The sequence below is a fragment of the Gorilla gorilla genome, chromosome 5 (genome assembly GCF_029281585.2).
Source record: "Gorilla gorilla gorilla isolate KB3781 chromosome 5, NHGRI_mGorGor1-v2.1_pri, whole genome shotgun sequence".
NCBI lineage: Eukaryota > Metazoa > Chordata > Mammalia > Primates > Hominidae > Gorilla > Gorilla gorilla.
In genome coordinates this window covers 23,865,594-23,890,627 of record NC_073229.2, presented here as the reverse complement: position 1 = coordinate 23,890,627, position 25,034 = coordinate 23,865,594, and the positions used below count along the sequence as shown (strand labels likewise).

Sequence of the window (25,034 nt, the reverse complement as noted above, 5' to 3'; positions counted from 1 at the left end):
GAACTCTTAAGGGAAGTCTGCAGGTAGATGGAATCAGAGCTCAGCTTAAAATGTGTTTATATAAGAATGGAAAACACCCTCTGAGGAAGAAGCTTAGAAATAAAAACGTTTCTTTCTTGTGAGGGGTGCTTGGATTGAACACCCAGATTGCTGTGGGCATCTCATTCCAGAGCTTCTAACATACATCTCTATGATGATCTTAGTGGGGCTTGCCATTTGCAGAGAGCTCAATTCAGCCTCATTGACATTTATTAGGTACCGACTGGGTACAAAACACTGTGACATTCTATGGGAGCTATACAGACATATTAGAAAATGTCTTCAGTTCAGTTTAACAAGCGGAATAGATATCTAAGTGAATAAGGAGAAAAAGGTTTGTTTGGGCTTTTCTGGCAAATAATTGTTATAGGAAAAGGGGTCTCGATGCAGACCCCAAGAGAGTGTTCTTGGATCTCATGCAGGAAGGAATTCAAGGTGAGTCACAGAGAGCAGTGAGAAGAGATAGTTTATTAAAAGCTGCTCCATTACAAAGTAGGGTATCCTCAGAAAGCAAGTGGAGGAATGCGCTGTCATTGTTTTAAGCTTTTCTTACATAGGAGTCTTGTCTATGTAAAGACTAAACAAAGCTGTGCTTTTGTGTGGGTAGGCTGACAGCATGACAAAATTTATCATTCTATTGATTTAAAGAAAACTATCCTTGACATTTTAGTGTGTGAGTATATCAAAGCATAACTGTAATTCTCTTGAAAGTATATATCATTATGGGTATTGGGACATCTGGACTTTCTGTTGTTGTAGGAGTTTGTCCTTGCAGGCATTACTAAGTTGTTTCCTTAGCTGTCAACATCTTAGGACCATGGGTTTTGACTGGCAAGGAAAGTGCCTTGCTAGTTTTCAGATGCAGTTGATTTAAAAAGGTTGTGACCCTGGCTCTCCTACGTTCATTTCCCTAACAATATGGCCGGAAGTCTTCTTATTACTAAGTATAGCATATGAGGGGCATAGACTGCAGCCACTGGACTTACAGATGACATGCCCAAAAGAGGAGAGAAGTGGGAGTGTCCTGAGTTATCAGCTTCTTTATTTTGGAGCACAAGAGGGAGCAGTGATTGATAGATGTGTCTACTCAGTCACTGATACCAACCCTCCTTGATGGCAAGTATGTTCTTCCAGGTCCTAGGCATGAGAGAGGTGGAGTCAGAACAGTTCTATTAGGAACAATATTCAACCATACTGACCATACCATGTGCTATTTGATGTCCTTTCTAGACTACCTGGGAACCTAATCACCACCTAGGACATTGTATTTTTAATGTAAAAATATTTCAAAGCCATCAACTAACCCAAAAGATTAATTTTTTAAAAGGCAATGAATTCTTCTAGTGGGCACTACCAATGCAGGGCTTTGCGTGCAGTGGGCTGTCTGGTCTGTGGAATGCATTGAAAGGTTGAGAGGACATTTTCCCCAGGGTCACATAGCACTGAATTTGAGCTGTGGCTAGATTTCCCTTTCCTGTCTTGTGAAGAATACTAATATCAAGAAACTGTGCACAAAGTTCAATCAAGCCTAGGTAGCTAAGGTTGGAAAAGAGTAACATCACAAATGGAATTAAAGATTTTCATCTTCTTCCTCCTACATCCCAGCTGGGGGGATTAAGGTAGGTCCATGTAAGGAGAGTGAGGCCCTCAGTAAAGGGACAATGAGACGTTCGAATATAGGCATATGTTCCAAGCGGCTTTTGCCTTAAAAACATTAGTTTTGTGGCCTCAATAATAATTCACAAATGGAAGCAAGCACTGAAACTAAGAGCATATGTTAATTTCTAGATCACTTGGGAAGATGGCACTAGTTTTTGATAAGTGTGAAAAAATGCAATTGGTAATTATAATATTTCCTCATGTTTAGTAGTCCAATTTCAAAGGCTGCAATTATTAAAAACAAAACGGGATTCCTTTCTTGGATGCTGTCTTTCCCAAGTCTATTTTTCTTGCCCTAATGTTTTTAACACAAAGTTGCATGATTTGGGGGAGAAAAACACATCTATCCAGGCATTATATACTCTAGGCAAACACATGCATGGAGGTTCCCTGTATGGAGCCATGTTTTCCATCCAGATTGGGCCAAGGATAGCTGATGGGCAGTCATGGATGTTGATGGATGGGTTTTCCAAGGGTAGCTGGATTGTGGTCTCGTAACCATGCCGACTCCTGGGGCTGAGAAGGGCTATTTAGTGAAATGAAATACTACTCTGTCACAACTTCCTCACTCACAATTCAATCATGGAGAGTACTTCCCCAGTGCTGTCACTGAAATCATTACATTCAGAATTAAACATGGGTGTAATAGAGCAGTCCCTGAGGTTCTATTGGCACATCAGGTTCCACATTCCTAACCAGCTTTCCCCTACAGGAATATGAAAAGCCTGCCAATCAGGATTCTTTTTCCTTCCTTTGGAATTAATCTCACCACTCCCTGTCCCTGATGAGCTTCCATACCCTGTTCCCGGGCCACGTGGCATCAGCATATCAGCAGGATTGCTCAGCCTTCACCCTTTGGTGTCTGACATTACTTTGGAAGCCTTCCCAATGCAAATCACAAAAAAATGAGTTGGCCCAGAGAGACCCTCGTGCAGGTTCTCTCCACCTGGTCTTCCTTCTCTTCACTCACTCAGTTGTTACCTCCTTTGATCCACATTTCTGGCTCACACAACTCTTATCCATGGCAGCATATTTTCTCAATGTCCCTTTTCCTCATATTCCTTTGGACTTTCCAGTTTTATTCTTCTCTTGTCTACTTTCATCTCCCTAGATCCCTTTTGCCATTCTCCACCTTCCTCCACAGAGGAAGCATGACATGGAGCAAAGAGAACAGGCTTCCCTGTCCCCAGTTCTGTCTCCATTTCTGCCTAGCTATGTGATGTGCACACATGACGCCCTCACCAAGCCTCAGTTTCCCATCTGTAAAAATTTCCTCACAGAGGTTTTGTAAGGACCCCAAGAAATAAAACTTATTTCCTGTCACTTTATTTGCATCACTACGTGAACTGCCTTGGCAACTCTAAACAACTTTTGCAATCTTAAAATTGAATATTTTAGCCATGAATCGTAAAATCAATAAAAAGCTACAAACTTCCTATGTTTTCAACACCCCCTGAGACTGTGGGGAATTTAGGAGACTTTAAGGAAACTAAAGGTTGACCTACTAGTAGTATAGATGTTTGCGAATAGTTTTAGAAACATATTTCTCCTTGGAAGGAGAAGCTAGGTGATGGTATTTTCTTCTTAGGCTCAAGTGTTAGACTCCAAGAGTCTGTAATAAATCACTCCTTAAATAAATAAAATGTGAAATCCTCTAAGGCAGATGTTGGCAATTGTTTACTGTAAGGGGCAGCTACTGTGTTAGGCGTTGCAGACCATAGGGACTCTGTCACAACTACTCAACTCTGCTCTTACAAGAGTAGAGTTGTATTGTAGCACAATAATACACAAGCAAATCAACATAACTGTGTTCCAATTAAACTTTATATAAACAGTAGGTAGGCCGGGTGCAGTGGCTCATGCCTGTAATCGCAGCACTTTGGGAGGCCTAGGCGGGCAGATCACGAGGTCAGGAGATCAAGACCATCCTGGCTAACAAGGTGAAACCCCGTCTCTACTAAAAATACAAACATTAGCCGGGCGTGGTGGTGGGCGCCTGTAATCCCAGCTACTAGGGAGGCTAAGGCAGGAGAATGGCATGAACCCAGGAGGCAGAGCTTGCAGTGAGCCAAGATTGCACCACTGCACTCCAGCCTGGGCAACAGTGCAAGACTCCATCTCAAAACAAAACAAAATAAACAAAAAAAAAAAACAGTAGGTAAGCTACATTTGGCCCACAGACTATAGTTTTCTAACCATTGCTCTAAAGGATGAATGGAGATTACATTGATCATTAACGACTCAGAAAATCAGAAATTATGATTGAATGGGAGGTTTCAGGTGACTCCATGGTGATTCTGGAATTCTTAAGGCTTTTGGTTACTAATACATGGCAACACTTTTTTTTTTTTTTTTTTTTTTTTTTTTTTTTTTTTACTTCTATAAGTTCTCCTGATGGAAAAATCAGTCAGCTCAAGGTTTTTTAATTTAGGATGAACTGGCCTTTGAAATAGATTTGGGCTTTGATAGGTTTGTTGGCAATTGGTAAACCCATCCTAATTTCCCACAGATGGAGCAGAGAAGGATCACTTAGAGGAATCAGAAAGCCCAGGACAACAGGGAAGTAATGATGACTGCCAATTATTAAGCTGCCCTCCCCATCACAAACTATGACCACCATGATCTCCATTTTGTAGAAGAAGCAAAGTTTTAGTTGACAGGGGATGAGTGCTTTGCCCGAGATCACACAGAAGTGTTAGAGCCAGCTGAATTGCTTTCCCCTTAGCCACAATATGTCAATCAACACAAGTAACATACTTTCCTTGGGACATTCACCTTTCTTCAGATTCAGAACCAGAGAGGAAAAAAGAAATCACCCCTTCTTCCTTCTGCCTTTACTTGCTAGTAGAAGTTATACTTAAAAAAAAAAAAACAATTTGCCAGGCATGGTGGCTCACACCTGTAATCCCAGTACTTTGGGAGGCTGAGGCGGGGGGCAACACCTGAGGTCAGGAGTTTGAGACCAGCCTGCCCTACATGGCAAAACCTCGTCTCTACTAAAAATACAAAAAGTTAGCCAGGCATGGTGGTGGGTGCCTGTAATCCCAGCTACTTGGGAGGCTGAGGCAGGAAAATTGCTTGAACCCAGGAGGCAGAGGTTGCAGTGAGCTGAGACTATGCCACTGCACTCCAGCCTGGGTGGCAAGAGTGAAAGTCCTTCTCAAAAAAAAAAAAAATCAGTGCCCCCTCAGCCAGCCCCTACTGTGTGCTAAGCATAAAGCTTTCATTATATTATAAAATCTATTGTCTTTTTATTTCCCAAACTAAACTGCAAAGAATCAAGAAAATGGAAGCTAAGACAAGTAAGTGATTTGCCTGAAGTTGCACCAGTAGTTAATAGTGGAGTCAGAATTTGACATGGTTCTCATCAACTCCAAAACATTTTCAACTCACACAGCTGCCATAGAGCTTAGAACACTCTGACTCTCAAGCCAGATGGTCTGGGTTCAAATCTGAACTCCACTATTTGCTAGTTGTATCACCCTAGGTAAGTTGCTTAATGACTCTGTCTTAGTTTCCTGATTTGTCAAATTAGGATGATGATAATGGTTTCCTTCTCATCTTTTGTTGTAGGGAATAAAGGGTTAATATGAACATGGTAAGCCACATGCTTTGGCCTTTTCTGTGGAATATCAGCTCTATGAGCACAGAAGTTATTGTCTGTTTTCTTCACTGTTGTATCCTTAGCACTTAGGATAATGTCTAGCACATAGTAGGCAATATCAATATATGAATGAAAAATGTCAGAAGTAGTCTTTAAATTAGGTTATGACTGGGTTCAAAGTCAGCATGAAAAAGCATAGCTTTCCTTTTGCTTTACTATTTTTGTATAACTTGGATTTGATAGGTGAAATTTAATATGAGTCTTTGAAGTCTTAATTTAAAGTGTAACAGTGGAAACTAGTGATTGTCTTCATTCTTTCCATGTTCCCAACAAAAGTAGAAGTTAGTACAAAGGTGAAGCTTTTAAAACAAAAGTGGAAGTTAGCACAAAGGTGAAGCTGAGGTTGAGCACATAGCAGGTACAAAGAGTGCTTTCAGATGTACTTCTCTAGTTCTTTGCTATTCCCCAAAGTGCATCCTTACATAATTAGCTTTAAAATTCCTTTCATCCCTTATTTTTTAAAAAAAATCTATCATTAACACGTAGATTTTTATCTCTAAGTTTATTTTTACTAAACTTGCGTCTTTTTAAATACGACGTATTCTGAATCTAAATCAGTATTTAGTGACAACAGCTGCTGGGAACCACTGTAATAAATGAATTATGGGTCCCATTTACCTGGCAAGATTGCCTTTGATGTCTACACATCAACAGTGAAAGGGGTTCCAGAGAAAAACAAAGCCTCTGGGAAAAAGGGCAAGCTCATCCCAAGACTGAGTATGCACGAAGAGGGAGCAGAAACAGGAGATGGGTGCCTCTGGAACAAACATGCTTATGCAGGTGGGTTTATGGAGGGGCTCCTGAGAGGCTGAGTCCCATGAGTCTTCAAGAGCATTACTTAGATGCCATGGCACCTAGGCAGAAAACAATGTTTAAATCTGTGCTGGATTTACAAGTATATGTGATATTCATCCTGAGTGGTATAACCTATATCCCTAATAGCAAAGTGTTGAAGTTCTAATCTTTCTCAGTGGTTTGCACTGTGTAAATTATTATTTTCATTAAGATTAAGCATCCTCACAGAATTGCACAGCAGTAACTTATGTAACCACCTCCTTAGAATGTTCTCTCTCTGACAATATGCCTACCAAAGACTCTTTTAAAGATCTTTGAAATTAGTAATTAGGGAGGTTAAAACGGAGCACTGTTTGCTTGTCTTAATGTGGAATCCTCTACATGCTTTATAGAAAACAAATGAAGTGAATAAGTTTTGCTCTTGAAGGTTCTCCTGCTTACAATCAAAGTAATTTGCAGACTTGCCTGATTTGTATGTTTCTTCAAGTCAAGAATAATTCTAATGGATTACTCCTGTCCCTTCAGCTATAAGATAACAGAGTGAGAACAAAAATGGCTTGTGAAATCAACTTAATAGAGTATTTCTTCTCTCTTCTCATAGGTCGCTACCCACAGGAGAACAAGGGAACCTACATCCCAGTGCCTATAGTCTCAGAGTTACAAAGTGGAAAGTGGGGGGCCAAGATTGTCATGAGAGAGGACAGGTCTGTGCGGCTGTCCATCCAGTCTTCCCCCAAATGTATTGTGGGGAAATTCCGCATGTATGTTGCCGTCTGGACTCCCTATGGCGTACTTCGAACCAGTCGAAACCCAGAAACAGACACATACATTCTCTTCAATCCTTGGTGTGAAGGTAAGAGGCAGACATTTAGTTTTCTCATTTAAAAATTCACCTATTTGGCAGGGTGCCATGGCACATGCCTATACTCCCAGCTCTTTGGGAGGCCAAGATGGGAGGATCACTTGAGGCCAGGAGTTTGAGACCTAGTCTCTAAAAAATAAAAATTAAAAATTAGATGGGCGTGGTGGTGCACACCTGTACTCCCAGCTACTTGGGAGGCTGAAGTGGGAGAATTGCTTGAGTTCGGGAGTTGGAGGTTACAGTGAGCAATGACTGTGCCACTGTACTCCAGCCTGGGCAACAGAGCAAGACTCCATCTTTGAAAAAAGAAAAAAAAACAAGCTCATGTATTTCCAATACATCTCTTTTTGAAGGGGTAGTAAGATTATTCTAAATACATATGCCTCTCCTACATATACCATTTTTAATGATTGAAAGAGAAAGATAGAAAATTCATCCTCCATGTATATGAGGATAAAACCTCTATATGTGAAGTCAATGCTGCTATACATTTATTTCGGGATTAATTGGAGATTGTCTAAAGTTGCAGTTAGTTATTTGTGGAGCTATTTAATTGCAGTTTTGTAATTAAAAGTAATTGCAAAAATCACAATTACTTTTGCACCAACCTAATATATGTTGACAGTATAACCTCTGTACACTATTACTCTGTAAACAAATTGGGCTTATTAAGCTTGATTATCAAAACTATTCGAGTCTATAACTCTGACTTCAGAAAAATAAAATAAAGTCGACGCTGTTCATAGTAGAACTAACCTCTCTATCCCCCTACTTTAAGAACAGAAAGTCTGTATATCTAAAGGATTCCACAAAGTTGTTTATGTGCATAGTGGGTGCAAATTTTGCAAACCATAACTCTGGATGTGCAAAGATGTAGCTGTACTTTAATATAATATAACTTGATCTCTAGTGCTATTTTCGGTCTTCCTTTCTGTCTGCGGCAGAAGCTTAATCTAGTTATATTCAAATAAAACTCAGTCAAGTTCAATGATTTCTCTATCAATTCTGTTTTGTGCCTCAGTCACACGTAGCATTTTCTCCTCATCTTCATCTCTGCCCTTTCGTACCTCTCCCCTGCTCCCATACTTTGTACGAAGCTGTTTTAAGTTCCAGAGGCAGATGCAGATGTTGCAGCAGCATCGATGTGGGAGAGACCACTTCTAGGTCCTAGGAAATAAGGCAGTGAAAGATATGAAAGCTCACATGGGGCAGGAGACTTCCCATGGCACCCTACCCCATATGCACTGCTCTCTAACATCATCCAAAATGAGCCCATATTATTGCTGATTTTGAATGATCCTTGTATGTGAAAGTCACATTTGAATCAGGGTTAATCTGTCCTAGATATAGATAAGTGCACAACAATATTTGCTACTCATCTAGAACATACACCTTGGTCCTACTGATCTTTTCTTTGTTTTATATTTATATTTATTTACTTTTTGTAGAGACGTGGTGTCACTATGTTGTCCAGGCTGGTCTCGAACTCTTGGGCTCAAGCAGTGCTCCTGCCTGAGCCTCCCAAAGTGTTGGGATTACAGTCATGAACCACCATGCCCAGCATGGCTTGGGAATTACCTGTTCCACTAGTGTTGGCAAAAGGCGCCAAGCTATTCCTACACTCCCTATACATCCATCCTCATCATATTGTACCCAGCACTCCTATCTATGAGACAGATATTCAAGGTAAATGGTAACAGGAAATGTTAACTGGGCCATGTGCAGTTCAAAAAATGAACTCTTGATAGTAATCTTAAAACCAGATGTGAGGCATTTTGCAACTGGTTGATGGGGTGATATTTACAGAGGTGAAAAATACTGAAAGGATCAGAGTTACAGATATATAAATTAAGATTTTGAATATGTTAAGTTGGAGATAACCATAGATAGACAGCAGAAATGACAAATAGGTATGTGAATCTGGAGAAGAAAATCAGAGATATATATTTGGGAGTTATCTGTACCTAGGGAGAAAATACAGATAAAGAAGGAAATCGGATATAGTATCTAGCCTTCAGGAACACCATCATTTAGGAGTCCAGTAGAGAAGGAGTCAGCAAAAGAGAATGAGATGGAAGAGTATGTAGGAAGCAACCTATTCTAAGAAAATTGTATTTAAAAATTCATACTTATCAATCAAGAGTTTGTTATTGACTTTCTTTTTATTACAAAAAGAAAATCATAGGCTACATATAACTGTTCAGAACTCTAGAAAATTTCAGGAATGCTATAATTTACCCAGACTTTGGTTTGTTTGCAACTTTTCTGGATTATATCATGTGTGTAAATGGGATATGTGTCTGCATTCATTTCAACTTATGTAACCACTCTTCTTGACGGGAAAAGGGTTAGTAGTTATGTTGTTTGACATATTAACTTTCAGGATAACTACTCAGGAGGTGGACAATCTAATAACCTTCTAATTGCTGCCTTGATCTTCAGTTGTATCCATGATGAGCAGCTTCCAGATACCTCTGTTCTGAAAGAGTCACTTAGGTCTGGAGGCGTTCTTGTCCTAGAGGCTGTACAGGGACCTCCCCTAGGTTTTCAGTGCATGGAAAGGATTGGAGGAAGGTGGGACAAAAACCAGAGACCAATTTGGAAGCTGTGGTCTAGGACAAAGATGATGATAAACTAAACATGGTGGTACCAGTGGAGACGAGAAGGGGTTAGATTGGAGATCTGTTTTGTATTTAGAACAAAAATTGCACAGGGATTGAAGATGAGACGTAAAGAAATGGGAGGACTCAAGAATAACTCTAGATTTCTTGTTAGACCAATTGGGTTGATGGCGGTGCCATTTTCAGAGCTGGGAAAACTGTGGGAAGTGGAGGGGAAGCACTAGGGGTGAAGCTAAGAGTTACATTCAGAAATGTTAATTTGGTGATGTCTATGAGACATCCAAATGAAAACGTCAAGTAAGCACTTGAATAAAGTGAATCTAGAACTCAAAGGAGAAGGCTGAGCTAGACATGTAAACATGGGCACGGTTAGGAGCAATAACGGACACAAGTGATTCAGGGTCATTAACAATTAAGAGTTGAGACAAAGGAGAAGTCAACAAAGGAGGCTGAGCAGGAGCAGTCAGTGGAGCGCAAGGAGATCAAAAGAGCCCAGAGCCAGACACACTGATAGATTCAAGACAGCAGTCAACTCTGTTTAATGCTATGATTAGTTGAATAGGATAGGGGAGGAAAGTGGCCATATAGTGTGGAAATGTCTTCGATGATCTTGAAAAAGACGGTTTCACTAAAGTGATAGAGACAGAAGCCAGGGAGATGGTCATGGGCTGTGTTGTAAACAGGAGGCGAGAAAGTAGAGACGGTGGGAGATGGCACCTTTCTCAAGACTTTCTGTAGCACCTAGATGTTGAAGCGAAGGTCAAAGGAGAATTTTTTAAAGACAAGAGAGAGTGGGTGTTATTTTATGGTGACGGAGAGGAACCAGGAAAGAGAGTTTGCAGTCCAGAGAGAGGACGGTGGTTCACAGCCTTGGCTGCACGTTGCAATCATCTGGGAAGCTTTGAAACTATGGATGCTTCAGTCCCCCATGCAGGCATTCTGATGTAATTGCTCTGGACTGCAGCCTGGGCTTTGGGGTTTTTTAAAGTTCTGCAGGTGATTCTTGGAGCTAAGGTTGAGAAGTTTCAGGAGTGAAATCCTTGAGTGGTTGGAATCCAGGGAACAGGTGAAGAAGGGCCTGTGATGGGTGGGGCTATCTACTCTCTCCAGAGACAGGAGTAGAGTAGAAGAAGAGGGGTGCAGATTTTCCAGTTTAATGGAAGAAGAATGAGGTGATTGCCATTTTGCGACTCCTTTTTTTTTTTTTTTTTTTTTTTGTCAGTGAAGTGTAAAGCAAAGTCATGTGTTGAGAAGCAGCAGCAAGGAAGGGCATGAAACGCTTGATATTGGGAAGATGTGAGCTAGTCATCTGGAGGGTAGAAGGTGAACTTATTACAGGCACATGCCGGGAGGGTGCTCCCTGCTTCCAGAACACAGGGCAAACTAGCACAATCTTCTTCATTACTTGGCCTGTGGAGGCCCAAACATCTCTGCAAATTCTTTAGGGATTTCTGACTTCATGGCTGCCTCTGCCTCTAGGAGTCCTACTCACACTTGTGCTGCTGCAAGTGAGGAAACTTGACCTTCACCTTCAATTTCAATGTTGGCAACAACAACAAAAGCAGCCACACACAACATCTGTGAATGCCCAGACCTTAACTGCAGTTTGGGATGGAGGGTGAGAGCAGGAAGGATGCACTCTGTGGTCACCACGCTTGGAGCACATCAGAATCACCTGAAGGGCTTGTTCAGCCACTTCTGTGCAGCACCCTCAGGTTGAGTAGGTCTGAGGTCTGGCCTGAGAATTTGCATTTCTAACCAGTTCCTGGGAGATGCCGTTGCTGCTGGTCGGGGTCAACACTTAGAGGACCACTGGTTTCATAATAATCACGAAACAATAAAGCTGGGCATGGCCCCCAGAGCAGCCTGTGGTCCCAGCTACTTGGGAAGCTGAGGCAGGAGGATTGCTTGGGCCCAGGAGTTCGAGGCAGCCCCGCCAGCCTGTCTCTAAGAAGAAAGAAAAACAATAAGCAACAACTTTAAAACTCAGGAGGCAGGGCCGGGCCCAGTGGCTCACGCCTGTAATCCCAGCACTTTGGGAGACCAAGGCAGGCAGATCATGAGGTCAGGAGTTCGAGATCAGCCTGATCAACATGGTGAAACCCCGTCTCTACTAAAAATACAAAAATTAGCTGGGCATGGTGGTGTGTGCCTGTAATCTCAGCTACTCAGGAGGCTGAGGCAGGAGAACTGCTTGAACCTGGGAGGCGGAGGTTGCAGTGAGCCGATATCGTACCACTGCACTCCAGCCTGGGCCACAGAGTGAGACTCCGTCTCAAAAAACAAAAACAAAACAAACAAACAAAAAACCTCAGGAGATTATAATTTACTCTTCTTAAAATTTCACTGGCTCTACCCTGAACCTAATTCCAGTCTCTCTCCCCCTTACCACCCCTTCTCTCTCTCCTACTGTTCTCCTTTATTCTCTGAACTTTTCTCTCCCATTCTGTCCCAGGAGCAAATTCTCCTTCCTTAATGCAGAGGGATCCAGTGAGCTTTATTATTTTTGTTGCTTGATCTCTTCCAACAACCATGCTTTTGGGCCCTGAACACCATTTTTTTAAATGAAGTGAGAGAAAGAGGTCATCTCCCCACTTATTGTGTGGTTTTCCCGGCCTAGCACGCAAAGCATAACCCAAAAAGGGGATGATATGATGAACCGCTTCCCGCAACACACACACAAGCACATACACTGTAGCCCAGCAGTCCCCTGCAGTTTTATGCTTGTGTGTGTTAATGCATAACAAAGGATTCAGCGCTGTGGCCTGGTAACTGGAAAGTAGGTCAAAAGAGAGGGGTGAGACTGTCGCCCAAGTGAAAAAGATAGCAGAAGATAAGAAGGAAAACTGTTTCCAGAAATTGTCAAAAGACAGCCAGGTGAACAAGATTGTGGTCCGAGGTGGCACAGGACGCTGGGCTGAAAATTACAGCAGCATGCACAGCACTTATTGATAGGAGAATGCTCAGCTGTGCTCCTGAGGGCCCTTCAGCCTGCTTTGCATTCATAGGCAATTTATCCTCCTTAATCACTAAATCATTAATGGGGATCAATAGCAATGCCACACCAGTGAAGGCAGGGGTGCATGCGGGGAGAATAATTGCTTGCTTAGTTTTTAGTTTAGTGGTGCTAACCGGGCTTCGGGTCCATTCTGGGAAGAAACCCTTCTCCTGGGTGTTAGAGAGAACCGTACCCACAAAGGCAGCAGGAGTGAGACGGGCAGTTATTATGAATTCATCATGTTTTTCTAACTACTCAGGAACTCTGAATTATTGAATGTATTTCACTATTTAAATATAGAATGTTCCAGTTTGGTAGTCTGGCACTAGTGCCAGATAGTGGGTCCTGAAAGATTTAGATTTCTGATATCTGTGCCTAGTACTCTGGAGAAGCAGTGAGCAGTATTTTTGATTGGGCATCAGTTACCTTTAAGGGATCTTTCTCCTCTTGATAAGTTGTTCCCCCATTCCATTCTCCATCACTGCTTTTCCCTCACCTCATTCAACCTCATATCCATAGCCTCTGGCACACTTGAGGTTTAATAAATGTTTGCTGTGTTGATTTAATAATCCCAAGTAAATACTCTTTAGGTTCGCCGCACCCTGTCATTACAGATAACTTGTAAATGTAATCTCAGACCTTACCATCTTGAGAAAAGTCAAAAACATATCTGGTGTGCTGGGAGGAGTGTGTCTGTGGGTGATGTGTGTGTGGATTTCTCTATCTCTTAGCATCTGACACCAAATTAGCATCTAATATTTCCTTTTTATTCAATGTGTTTTTTCACTTTTCTTTAAACAAATAAATCAATTTAATTTAATATGAAGAAATCAATATGTTCCCAATATCTTGGATGCTTTTAACAGCAAATAAATAAATATGACCTGCTTGTATTTTATTATTAAATTCATCCTTAGCCTATTTGCTTTGTATTTATATACGGTCTTTTTAGCCTCTTTCATACAGAATGGAGTAAGTAACCAAGACTGGTGTCCTCAGAGTAACAATGACCCACATTCCTTCTCTTGGAGACTCTTGAGCCCAGACCAGCATTTATGCCCTCAGGCTAGAGCCATTCATCCATCAATCCACAAATATTGATAGTATGTCGCATCCCATGCCCATGACAACACAATGACCTGTGCACAGTACGACAGTATTATGTATTCATTCAGAAAAATTCAAAGTCAATACTGAATTAGGTACTGGGACTATGGCAGTGAAAAAGGCAGACACAATCTTCGTATAGCTTCTAGCAAGGATTTTACAAATGAGCTCCTAATAAAAAACTGATTACAATTGTAAAAAGTACTAAAATAAGTCAGTGCACAAGAAGAACACAAAACTGGGGACTCCGACCTATTTGGGGAACGAGGAGAGACTGGCCAGTGGCTTAGCTTTGCACCTTGCCTAGCACCCAGAACAGTATTTGCATAGGATAGTAATCAAATAGTTGGTTAATTGAATTTTTATGAAGTTTTAATAAAGCTTATGGAAAAATTTTAACCTTTATTTACTCAATATTCCTCTTAAATAAAATAGTATGCATCATTCTTCCTAGTGTCTGAGTCATTAGAGACTTATTATGCTTTTTATGCCAAGCGAGGATCATTTAGTGTGGCCCTGTAATCAGAAAGGATCCCAGAGAGCTCACAGTAAACTTTCTTTTCAATGGCATGTAGGTGACCCCAGGATTGAGGTGCAAAGGTCTTTACAAGGTGTTTCTAGAAAGAGCATGGTTGGAAGTGTCTAATGCAGAGACACATTCACCCACCAATTCATGTGGTTTACAATTCCTTCCTTGTAGAGTCTCTTATATGCTTCAAAGTGTGCTCATAGTCAGTATCTCCCTAGATTGTGTGTTTGGAAGGCATAATCCTTATCTCATTCAGCCTTTCGTGGTGCCCGGAATTGAGTCAATGTTCAGTAAATGTTTGCTGAACTGTACTGATAATCACCATTCTGAGAGGCAAGGAGACGATTATTAGACTCAGATTTCAAGAGAGAAAGCAGGTTCTGTGATGTTACGTGCATTTCTCAAAGTCCTATAGAAAATTAAGAAACAAACTGAGGCTAACCCTGGAGCATCCTGACTCTGCCAAGGTAAGCACTTATATTTTTAAAACAAAAGCCATCAGTATCTGGCATTGTGTAGCAAAAGAAAAAAAAACAGTAGATGGCCAGCCGAGAAGATTCTGTAATGACCTAATCAACGTGGAAATTTCTGCCATAATAAATAAATACATAAATAAATAAATAAATTCAGGTTGATATTTACAAGATCAAATGAAAGCTTTCTCTGGGAAAAAAAATTAAAGCATACCAACAAGGGCACAGGCTCCCTTAGAGGATATGTGCTAAGTAAAGAAGCTCTGACATTTTCTTTGTAGAATTGCTTCATGAATAATAGTCTATCTTCTGAAGATATCTCAGTACACTAAAAAGCCCTTAACCAGCAAAACAGGCAAATTAGCACAAATCCAGTAACCTTCTCAAGCTGGTGTGAGCTGTAATGCAACATGTTTGTAAGGAATGTAAACTATGTTGTACTATGCACGCACGGATGATTGTGCTGTCGTGAGCACTGTGGGAGATATACTATCAATATCTGTGAATTGATGGATGAATGGCAGTAGCCTGAGGGTGCAAATTCTGGTCTAGGCTCAAGGGTCTCCAAGAGAAGGGGTGTTAGTCATTGTTATTTCGAGGATACCAGTCCTGGCGAACTACTCTACTTTATACTGAAGGGGCTAAAAGGAAAGAAGCAAACTCAACTGACTGTTGAGAAACCATTTGCTTGTGCTTCATAGATTGATTCTATTCCAGTGTTACTAGATGGGCAAGCAACGTCTCTGGAGTGGCTATATGGAACCATTTTAGGAAGGCAGTGCGTTTGGATCCTTCCAGAATAAAAAGCTCAGACTCTAAAAATGCCATTCGTTAATATGCTCACAATTGCCACCAACAGGAAGTTACTCCTGGTATGCCACAGCACACACAGCCTGTTAGAATCTGCCACCCCTTTTGATGTGCTTTGTGATGGAAAAACATATCATGGTGACACCAGTCCGGAGTCACATTTGCTCTGCAGATCAAGCCACTCCCTCTAAGAGTGATTACACACTCCCAGCATGAATCTTTCCTCTTTTTAGTGGTGCTCAGCTTTTATATAAAGCGGGAAGCAAGTGTAAGTGATTCCTAATCCCCTTGCTCTAAATTCCTTCCTTCCCTAAATGGTGACTCATTTTGCCTTTTGGAAGGGCCAAACCATTATTCTTTCTAAAGGATTAGAAACAACACCAAACTCTGGTTTAAACTGTTGAAAGAGACCATGTAGGATAGCTGTTCTAGCACCATAGTTTTGTTTAATTCCTGGGCTCCCTTTGCCAGACTTGAGCCTAATGACCAAGGAAATGGAACTTGCTCTGACTTTGAAATAGCCTGTAAATAAGCAGAAGGAGTGTATCAGCCCGTGCAATGATGAATGATCTTCCTTCTCACAAAGAGGTTATACAGATACTAAAATCAGTAGGCTCAGCATTTGTTTTTACATGTTTGTTATAAATCCTTACCTTCTCTGGGTCAGGAGGACAGTGGGAATGTCAGAGGGTGACTGAAATCCACCCGAAATTTTCTTGGCCCACTCCTTTCTTTTTTAACTACCCTTCTATTCCCACCAGAGGAACAGTAAAATAAATGAGGTCATTATTCTTCACTACATGCCTCTTGTAAATTGTTAGTCAGCCTGCAAGCGTGGTTATTTACGAGGCATTTTGAAGGTCTGTTCTGGTGACAGAGTTGCTCTGGGCAGTGGATGGAGGTGCTGTGTCACACTCACCAATGGTATCATGTGTATCTGTTTTTCTCAGAGTTTTATCGTAATGGTGGTTGTCTGCTAGAGGTCACCGACGATCAAAGAGTTGTCAGTTGGTCCAAGGTGCAGCCGCTCCTACTCTGGGAGCTGTCTAGGCCTTATTTCTTCCCTCCGTCCTCAGTTAAGTATAGTTTCCAGCTCCCACATTCCACACAAGCCTCATACACGTCTACCTTCTACCAGTCCAAATTGTTGGGTTTCTAGAATAGTGAGTTGTTTGTTAGTTTGTTTTTCCTATTAGTCGAGCCTTCCATTTTACTAAGTGAAGAACTAGCTTCCCCTGAAACTTAGTGAAACCCCACCCCTCTGAAGCTAACCAAAAATTTAAAAACAAACAAAAACACTATCAAAAAGCCAACAGCAAAAATCTCCAAGGGCAAATGATTACATTTTTCTATTTTTGTTAGCCTTCCAAACATAGGGAGTTTTTTTGGAGTTTCCATCGTGATACAATTTTTTTTTAACCTTGCTTTGGACAACTATATTTTAAAGTGACAGATCTGAATAAAAACGGGGAATAAAGCACTGCTTTCCACCCTCAATCTTCTTTTTAAAATCATAAATAAATTTAAAATTAAAATCGAGCCTTCCCATTTGACTTCCTTGCCATATTGTGGATTCATGATAATGTCTGCCTGTTTGAGGTGAGATTTAATTCAAGTGTTGGAAGGGAAAGGGTGGCCTAGTCTGGAGCTCCAGAACTCCTCTCTATCATGCTTTGCCACTTAAATTTATCATTTCCCATCAATACTAATGCAAAGCCCAGAGGTAAATCCTTCATTTTCTTGGACTTCTTCCTTACTCTCTAAGCTCCAGACATCTTCCCCATCTCTCATTCTTTCGGTAGACATTGATTGATTTCCTACCGTGTTCCAAGGCACAGTGTTGGGGGCTGGGGACACAGTCATCTGATCCTTTGGACCCAAGAGCCATGGACTACTTAGAAGGCAGCTTATTCAAATCCTAGCTTCACAACTCACTAGCTGCATGACCTTGGAAAAGTTATGTTTCTCTCTGCCTCAGTTTCCTCATCAGTGAAATGGGGCTACTTTCCTCACAAGGATGTTATGAGTGTTGATGAGTTCATGTGTCTTGTTATAAAGCACTTAGAAAGTTCCTGGCCATAAATAAGCAGTGTAACAATGCTTATTTACATGCTACTACTTAAAAACAATTAAGAAGTAAATACTTAAACACATACTTATTCAATAAATGTAATCATTAAACAGCAATGTCCATACAGTGGGATAAATGTTACCCCAGCCTCCATAGGGCACTAAGGGAACAAGGTTTAATTCAATCTGTGCTGGAAAGGAAAGGGTTCAGGGAGACTTAAAGAAGGAGAAAAAAAGTTGTGTTTAAGGACTTTGATAATAAAAAAGAGCACAACCCTATATTGCTCTTAAAGAAAAACTAATGCATAAAAGTTGGACTTGTTCATCTCTTTTTAAATGGGTAGCTTCACTTAAATGGAAACACATTTTAGAAAATTATCTGATGGAAAAGTCTCATTATAGAAATAAAAAATAATAAAAGCATAAAAAGAGCTCAAAGATCTACAAATTAGAGACACTAACAATTAACATTTTGTTGTAATGTCATCCATTTAAAGTATTTTCAGTGCTTTTCATTTTTAATTGGCAATTAATTGAATATATTGTTCTTTTCAAATAAACACACGTGTACATATACATGCCTAAAAGTAAACTTTCCTTTTCACCAATCTTCCAATCCTAGAGAATCCCCAGAGAAAACCAACTTTAACTGTGTATATCATTACAGATACTTTGCTATCATTTTATATATTGATTGCATGTATATACCTAGAGAATTTAGGTTTTTTTAAACCACAAAAGAGATTGTGTCAACCTGTTGCTCTGTACCTGATTTTCTCACTCAGTATATCTTGGAGCATTTTCTATATCAGTACCTGCATCTTCTTTTTAATGGCTGCTTGGTATGGTCATATCATATTGTTTTGGTGTTTTGTTTACAACTATTTGGATTGTTTCCCATTTTTACTATAGCACGTTATTCCATTTTGAAGGTTGCACATACATTTTGTACAAATGTTACTGTAGAATAGACATCTAGAAATAGCATTGGGCAAAGTGAATTCGCATTTTAAATTTGCATAGATATTGCCTAATTACCCTTTCAAAAGGCTGCAGTATTTTACACTACAGCCACGGTAGATGAGAGTATCCATCTCTTCATACCCTCATTGGCACTGGTGGTTAATCATTTGTTTTAATATTTGCCGATATGGTAGGAGAATTATGGTATTTCATTGGTATTTCATGGTTAATTTGGTTTTTATGTCTCTGATTGTTAGTGGAGTTGAGCATTTTTTCATATATTTATTGAATGTTATGTTTCTCTACCTGCTTATATCTGGAACATGTCAGGTGAAATAAAGATCGTCAGGGAGAGACACACATGTGCCTCTTAAATCTATGGATACAGTTTGTATATAGTAGGATAAAGAGATCTTACTGACACTTTTTTTCTTACATGGATAACCAGCTGTCAAAACACCACGTATTGATCGGATCTATTTTTACCTATTGATTTTAAGGGCCATCTTTATTATTTACTAAGATTTAATACACATCTAGCTCCTTCCATATATTTGTCCATTACTGTGCTAATGTCAGTTTTAAGTGTAGCTTTGTTTCAGTTAGCTGTAAGCACACTAATGCTACATAAAAAAGAACCAGAAAATCTTAGTGGCATACAACAATAAGCACTTACTCATGGATCTGGGGCTTGGCTGGGATTGGGCTCATCCAGACTGGGCTTGACTAGCCAGCTCTGCTTCAGGTGGGAACAGCTGGAGAGGATCCGTCTCTCCCTGACAGCTCCGGAGACCCTCTGCTCTGGTGCCTCTCATCCTTCTTTGACCAGTGGGCTTGCTGGGTCATATTTTCCTCAGGGTAACAGCAGATTTGTATGATCACATGCTCAGCTGCGCAGTCGTATTTTAGACCCCTACTTGCTTCTGCTAACATTGCTTCTGCTAACACCCCATTAGCCAAAATAAGCCTAAAGTTAAGAGAGGATATTCCACATTTAGAGGGAAGAAATGCCAGTTACATGGCAAAGGGCATAGATGCAGGAAACTATAAATTGGGGTCCAAAGTTTAATTTACCTTTGGGCAAGTCCTTCAATTTTTCTTATTTTTCAACATATTAGTTTTTGGCTATTTTCTCTCTCTCTCTCTTTTTTTTTTTTTTCGGACAGACTCTAGCTCTGTTGCCCAGCCTGGAGTGCAGTAGTGCTATCTCGGCCTCCTGGGCTCAAGCGATTCTCCTGCCTCAGCCTCCCGAGTAGCTAGGATTACAGGCACACACCACCATCCCTGGCTTATATTTTTATTTTTAGTAGAGATGGGGTTTCACTGTATTGGCCAGGCTGGTCTCAAACTTCTGACCTCAGGTGGTCCACCTGCCTCAGCCTCCCAAAGTGCTGGGATTACAGGCATGAGCCACCACGCCCTGCCTGGCTGTTTTCTTTCACATTGTTTTTTCCAGATAAGCTTTTGAATGAGCATGCAAAGTTCCAAAACTTCTGAGTGGAAGTTTGGTTGGGTTCACATTGGTCATATAGACTAATTTGGGTAGAATTTATATCTTTACATTACTGAATGTTCACATCCAATTGGAAACATTTTGTATGTGTTCATTTTGTATTTGAGTTTTATATCTTTTGACAAAGTTAATTTTTTCTTATAAATATTTTCAGATAAACTCAAAAGCAGAAAGAGTAGCACAATGAGTATCTACTTATATATCTCTCAGAGTTAATAGTTTTCAAGATTTTGCCACATTTGCTTTATCTATCCCTTTTTTCCTTATTTTTTGCCTTAGCATTTTCAAGTAAATGCTAGTAATCATATTATTTTACCTGTACATATTTTAGCATGTAGCTTTTTAAAAATAGACATATATGCAGTATACATAGATACATATGTACATATGTGTGTGTGTATGTGTTTATGTGTGTTTGTGTATAATTATTGCAGCTAATACAAATCAACAAGAGCTCCTTGGTATTATCTAATGAACCATCTTTAATCTAATTTTCCCAATGTCTAAAAATTATCTTTTTAGTTACTTTATTTGGATTAAGGTCTGTAGATTAAATTTGGTTGGTATGTCACTTAAATCTTTTCCTCTAGAGTAATCCTCTTCATCTGTTTCTTCATGCCACAAACTTATGGCTGAAACTGAGTCATTTTTTATGTAGAACTTTCCATATTCTGAATTTTGCTGATTCCATCCCCTGGTGTCATGAAATATTTTTCTCTAACCACTGTGGGATTTTTTTTAACCACTGTGGCATTTTCTGTTAAGCAGCTGGTTAGATCTGGAGACTCTATCAGATTCAGCTTCAAGTGGCATTTTTTTTTGGAGGAAGGGGCAAAAATATTTCATAAGTCACGCCATTGCTTCCTAGGACATTCATCCTGGCAGAAGATACATATATTTAGGTTTGTCAATAGTATCTGGTTCACGTTTTATCAGTCTCATCCACCCGTTACGAAGTTCTCTTCTTAACGAATTATTTCTGCCTCAATTCGTTATTTCATTAGGGATTGCAAGATCTTGACATTCTAATTCTACCATTCCTTTTGCATTTATTATAATCAATTATTTCATTACCTTGAGGTAGAATTCATGTAAAAACGCTTAGATGCCTGTCCCAAACACACACATTTTCCTGAGTGCGATTTACACTTGTAGGGTCCTGTCTGTGTTAAAGATGCTTTGCTGCTCTCCCACCAGGCCTGGGAATAAGTACCAGACTGATGATAGACGGGGAGGATGACCCTCCTGAAATTCTAGTCACAGGGAAGAAAAGTCCTTGCAATGAAAGACACTGGCCAGGGAAGCTGGTTGGACACACACACATACTTGCACATCCACAAGTATCTTTCATTAAAAGGAGATGACCTACTGCTTCCCTCCTACCAGTGATGGGCCACAAAACAGACATGACATGACAAATTAGGCTGTTGCCTACTCACGTGTCCCAGATTTGTTTTAAAAATCATTTTCAATTCATCTAGTTTTCTATTAATGTTAAAAGGTTGGAAAGTATATTTTAATTAGTGTTAGAGACGTACATCAGCATCATAGAATTCTGAAACTACTGATGCAACAGAATCGTAAAATGTTTAATGAGACATATCAATTTAATTCTGCTGCTTGGAACTTAAAGAGCCAGAGTTCGTCAGCATTTTGCTAACAAATGTCATCATTTACAGACTGAATTTGGTGCTGATTATGTTCACCATTACTAAAAATATTGGGAAATGAGCTATGCTTGGTGAAACAAAGGGCATTTTTTTAAAATTTGGCTGATTAAATGTAGTTTAGAAACAAAATAAACTTGCATAAACTTGCAAGTGTTTGGAAACAGTCTGGTTTGGTAATAGTCACTATGTTTAAACCCTGATGCAGATGATGCTGTGTATCTGGACAATGAGAAAGAAAGAGAAGAGTATGTCCTGAATGACATCGGGGTAATTTTTTATGGAGAGGTCAATGACATCAAGACCAGAAGCTGGAGCTATGGTCAGGTGAGCCACTTAAAATTTGTTATTGTCAAGGACATTTTTACTTCATATTTTTTGTCACATGTATCCCTGCAGGATCCCATATATCGATATTAGACAAGCACAATTTCCTGCTTTTTAGGATCTGAGACTCCAAGGCAGAGAGCATAGGAGTAGGGACTCATAAAGACAACTGCATAATTTATCAGCTGAAACCACATATCTCTGGGTATTACAGTGTTACAGAAATGAGAGATTCCATGAATAATGTGGCATTCTATTGAGAAATGCTTTGGCCACTTAGAACAGTGAAATCTCATTAGTTCAACCTGGCTTATAAAGAAAGGTATTTTGAAAGTGATGCAAAGAATACTGCAAGGGGTGTGCCCAATTCAAAGAAATAGCTTCTTTTTTTTTTTTTAAGTGTTAGCCTAGGGTACTGCTAATTAGAAAAGAGTGTTGTCATTTCATCAAAGGAAGGGCCACTGAGCTTTTACATAGAAAGATTTTATCAGCTGCAAGTTGATTGTCTAGACACAAAGTAGCAAATGGCATTTCTTTAAGATGTTCAGTCATTCAAACTATTTCAGTTTGGTATCTTTAACAATGGAGCAAATGAATGATATTTTACCAATTTTCCATAAATGAATGCATGTCCTGTGATTTCAAAATGATTTTTAATTAGCGACACAAGAGGGGGCGAATGTCATTTCTCAGGAGTTTTGGCTGGGATGGCTGGAACTGTGCATCATTGCGCTGGGCATCCAGCAGGGAGTTTTCACTGAATCTGGTGGTCACAGGGTACTTTCTTGGCTCTAGATGCCTTGCTTTGACTTCCATATGGGATCTCCCTGTGTTCCTCACCCACTGCTCCGGTACCCGTGTCATCCTGCCTACCTGGCTTTGTGAACAGCTTCCCTGACTCCGGAGAATTACATGCCCAGTGCTCAGGCTTCCCTGCCTGCATTTCTAATGTCCTGCCAAGCTACAAGCTACATTGGCACCCCCTGTTCTTGGATTCCTGCCTGACTCCCTGGTTTCAAGCCATCCCCTCCTCAGTGACATGCAACCTTTGACTATACTGCCTACTGCCTGATGCCCTTGTCTTGGGTCCCCAATTTCTAGCCTTTAGCCTGGTGATTCTATTTATGGCCCAGATATGACAATCTATAGATAGCTAACAAGGGGAAAAGTCATCAAGGTGGGCAGCAAGGAGGTCTGGAAAAGTGTCCCAAGCCCAGTCAGGGCACTCTTCGCCAGCTTGCCTTTGGGTATGCACCCTGGAGCACAGTCACTTGATTGTATCTTCTGCCACTCAAAGAGGCTATTGGTGTGTATCCTTTGGCCAGAATAACCAGCCAAGCGTGTTTACAGTGATGCAGGGAATCAATCCATTCTATGACTATTTCCTTAACTCTCCAGTTAGTTGCTATCCTGCCCAGCAAATACAGCTGAGAGAAGCTGCTTAATAAGAACCAAAATACTGAGCTATTTGCATACCTGAAGAACTAGTGCCATTACCCATTACTGCATCCATCCTGTCAGTTTGGGATACACCCAGAGTGGGTATTCTAACTGGACTGAATAAAGAATTGTGTGGTAATTAGCCATTATGATTGTGGTTTCTGTCACAAGCACTTGGGTGGACAGCACACAAGGTTTCTCTATTCAGGAAAATCTCTTACTACAGTGAGGTACAGTATAGGTAAAATCTTCCTGTCTTGCTATTTGATCTTTATTCCTTTTTAAGAAAATTCTGGTATTGCCTGTGGCTAGCAGTTCTTTCTAAGGAGACTGAACTGGTACCAGACTCCTCCCTTGATAGTGTAATCTACTTTCTGCAGCCTTCTGCCCTCTCCTTGATCCTGGGGTCCACCTTGTCTCAGAAGAGGGGAAACCTTAGAGGGACAGTCACTATATGAGATCTCCTACTATTTTGGGTGCAAACTAAGTAGTGTGAAGCGCCTTCCTGTGATACACCTGAGAGCTCTTTATTTTTGAAATGCACGAGGATTCACATTACTTTCGAGGTCCTAAGACTCTGGCCTGACTTTGGTAAATCATTCATTCCTTCTTCTTGGGTACAGGAGCCAATATGTTGAAAAGACCTTCTAAATTAACTTGAATCATTTTCTGAAGAACTTCAAGTCAGCTTATGATCCCTGAGTATATCAACTCTCTAGTATTTCTGTTTATGTTTCTGGCTTGCTTTTATATTCTTATTCACTTTAATGAAAAACAAAAGAAGATGTCTCATTCCTTCTACTTTAATATTTCATACTAAAGATTATGGGAGATCACTATACAGGAAACACACATTTCTAAACATTCGGTTGTGGTTTCATGTTATTTTTCATCAGAGAATATTTTGCTTGCAGAGTGAACACTAGTTTCTCTTTGTTTTTCTTTCTCCAAATAGTTTGAAGATGGCATCCTGGACACTTGCCTGTATGTGATGGACAGAGCACAAATGGACCTCTCTGGAAGAGGGAATCCCATCAAAGTCAGCCGTGTGGGGTCTGCAATGGTAAGCAGCAATTACTGATACCTAAAATCTATTACACCCGTCATTTGCCTCAGTATATATGCCAGTTCATTAAGAGCTGCTGAAATGATGACTTACACTTAATAAACTTTCATTTGTAAGAGTCTAGCTTCTGACACCCAGTTATAGCTCCTGGAATTTTCTGAGCTTATCATGTGCTATAAAACAAAATTATCGTCTCAATACTGTATGTTTCTTTGGCTTCAGAAAACAATGATAGATACAATGATACTATAGACCAGTTATTCTTAAGAACCCCTTGCCTAGAGACTGAGGAGTGATCATGACAAAAATGTCAATGACTATAATCAAACAGTTGATCAACCAAACATCAAGGTGCACAGAAGATGTGCAAGGCACAGCTTTTCTCAGTTTTCACACTGATAGTAAGAGTGAAGAAATGAATGGCTACATCT

General features: G+C 40.2%; 1 protein-coding gene across 2 annotated transcripts in view; it reads left to right on the top strand.

Moving 5' to 3' along the window:
• The window catches only part of F13A1 (coagulation factor XIII A chain), a 176,464-nt gene that overhangs the window by 46,807 nt on the left and 104,623 nt on the right, over positions 1-25,034 (top strand). For both annotated transcript variants that reach the window (XM_004043234.5, XM_063707306.1), the window contains 3 exons: positions 6,759-7,010; positions 21,979-22,097; positions 24,493-24,600. In XM_004043234.5, coding sequence (XP_004043282.4) covers positions 6,759-7,010; positions 21,979-22,097; positions 24,493-24,600 — 479 coding nt within the window. The remainder of the gene's footprint in view (positions 1-6,758; positions 7,011-21,978; positions 22,098-24,492; positions 24,601-25,034) is intronic.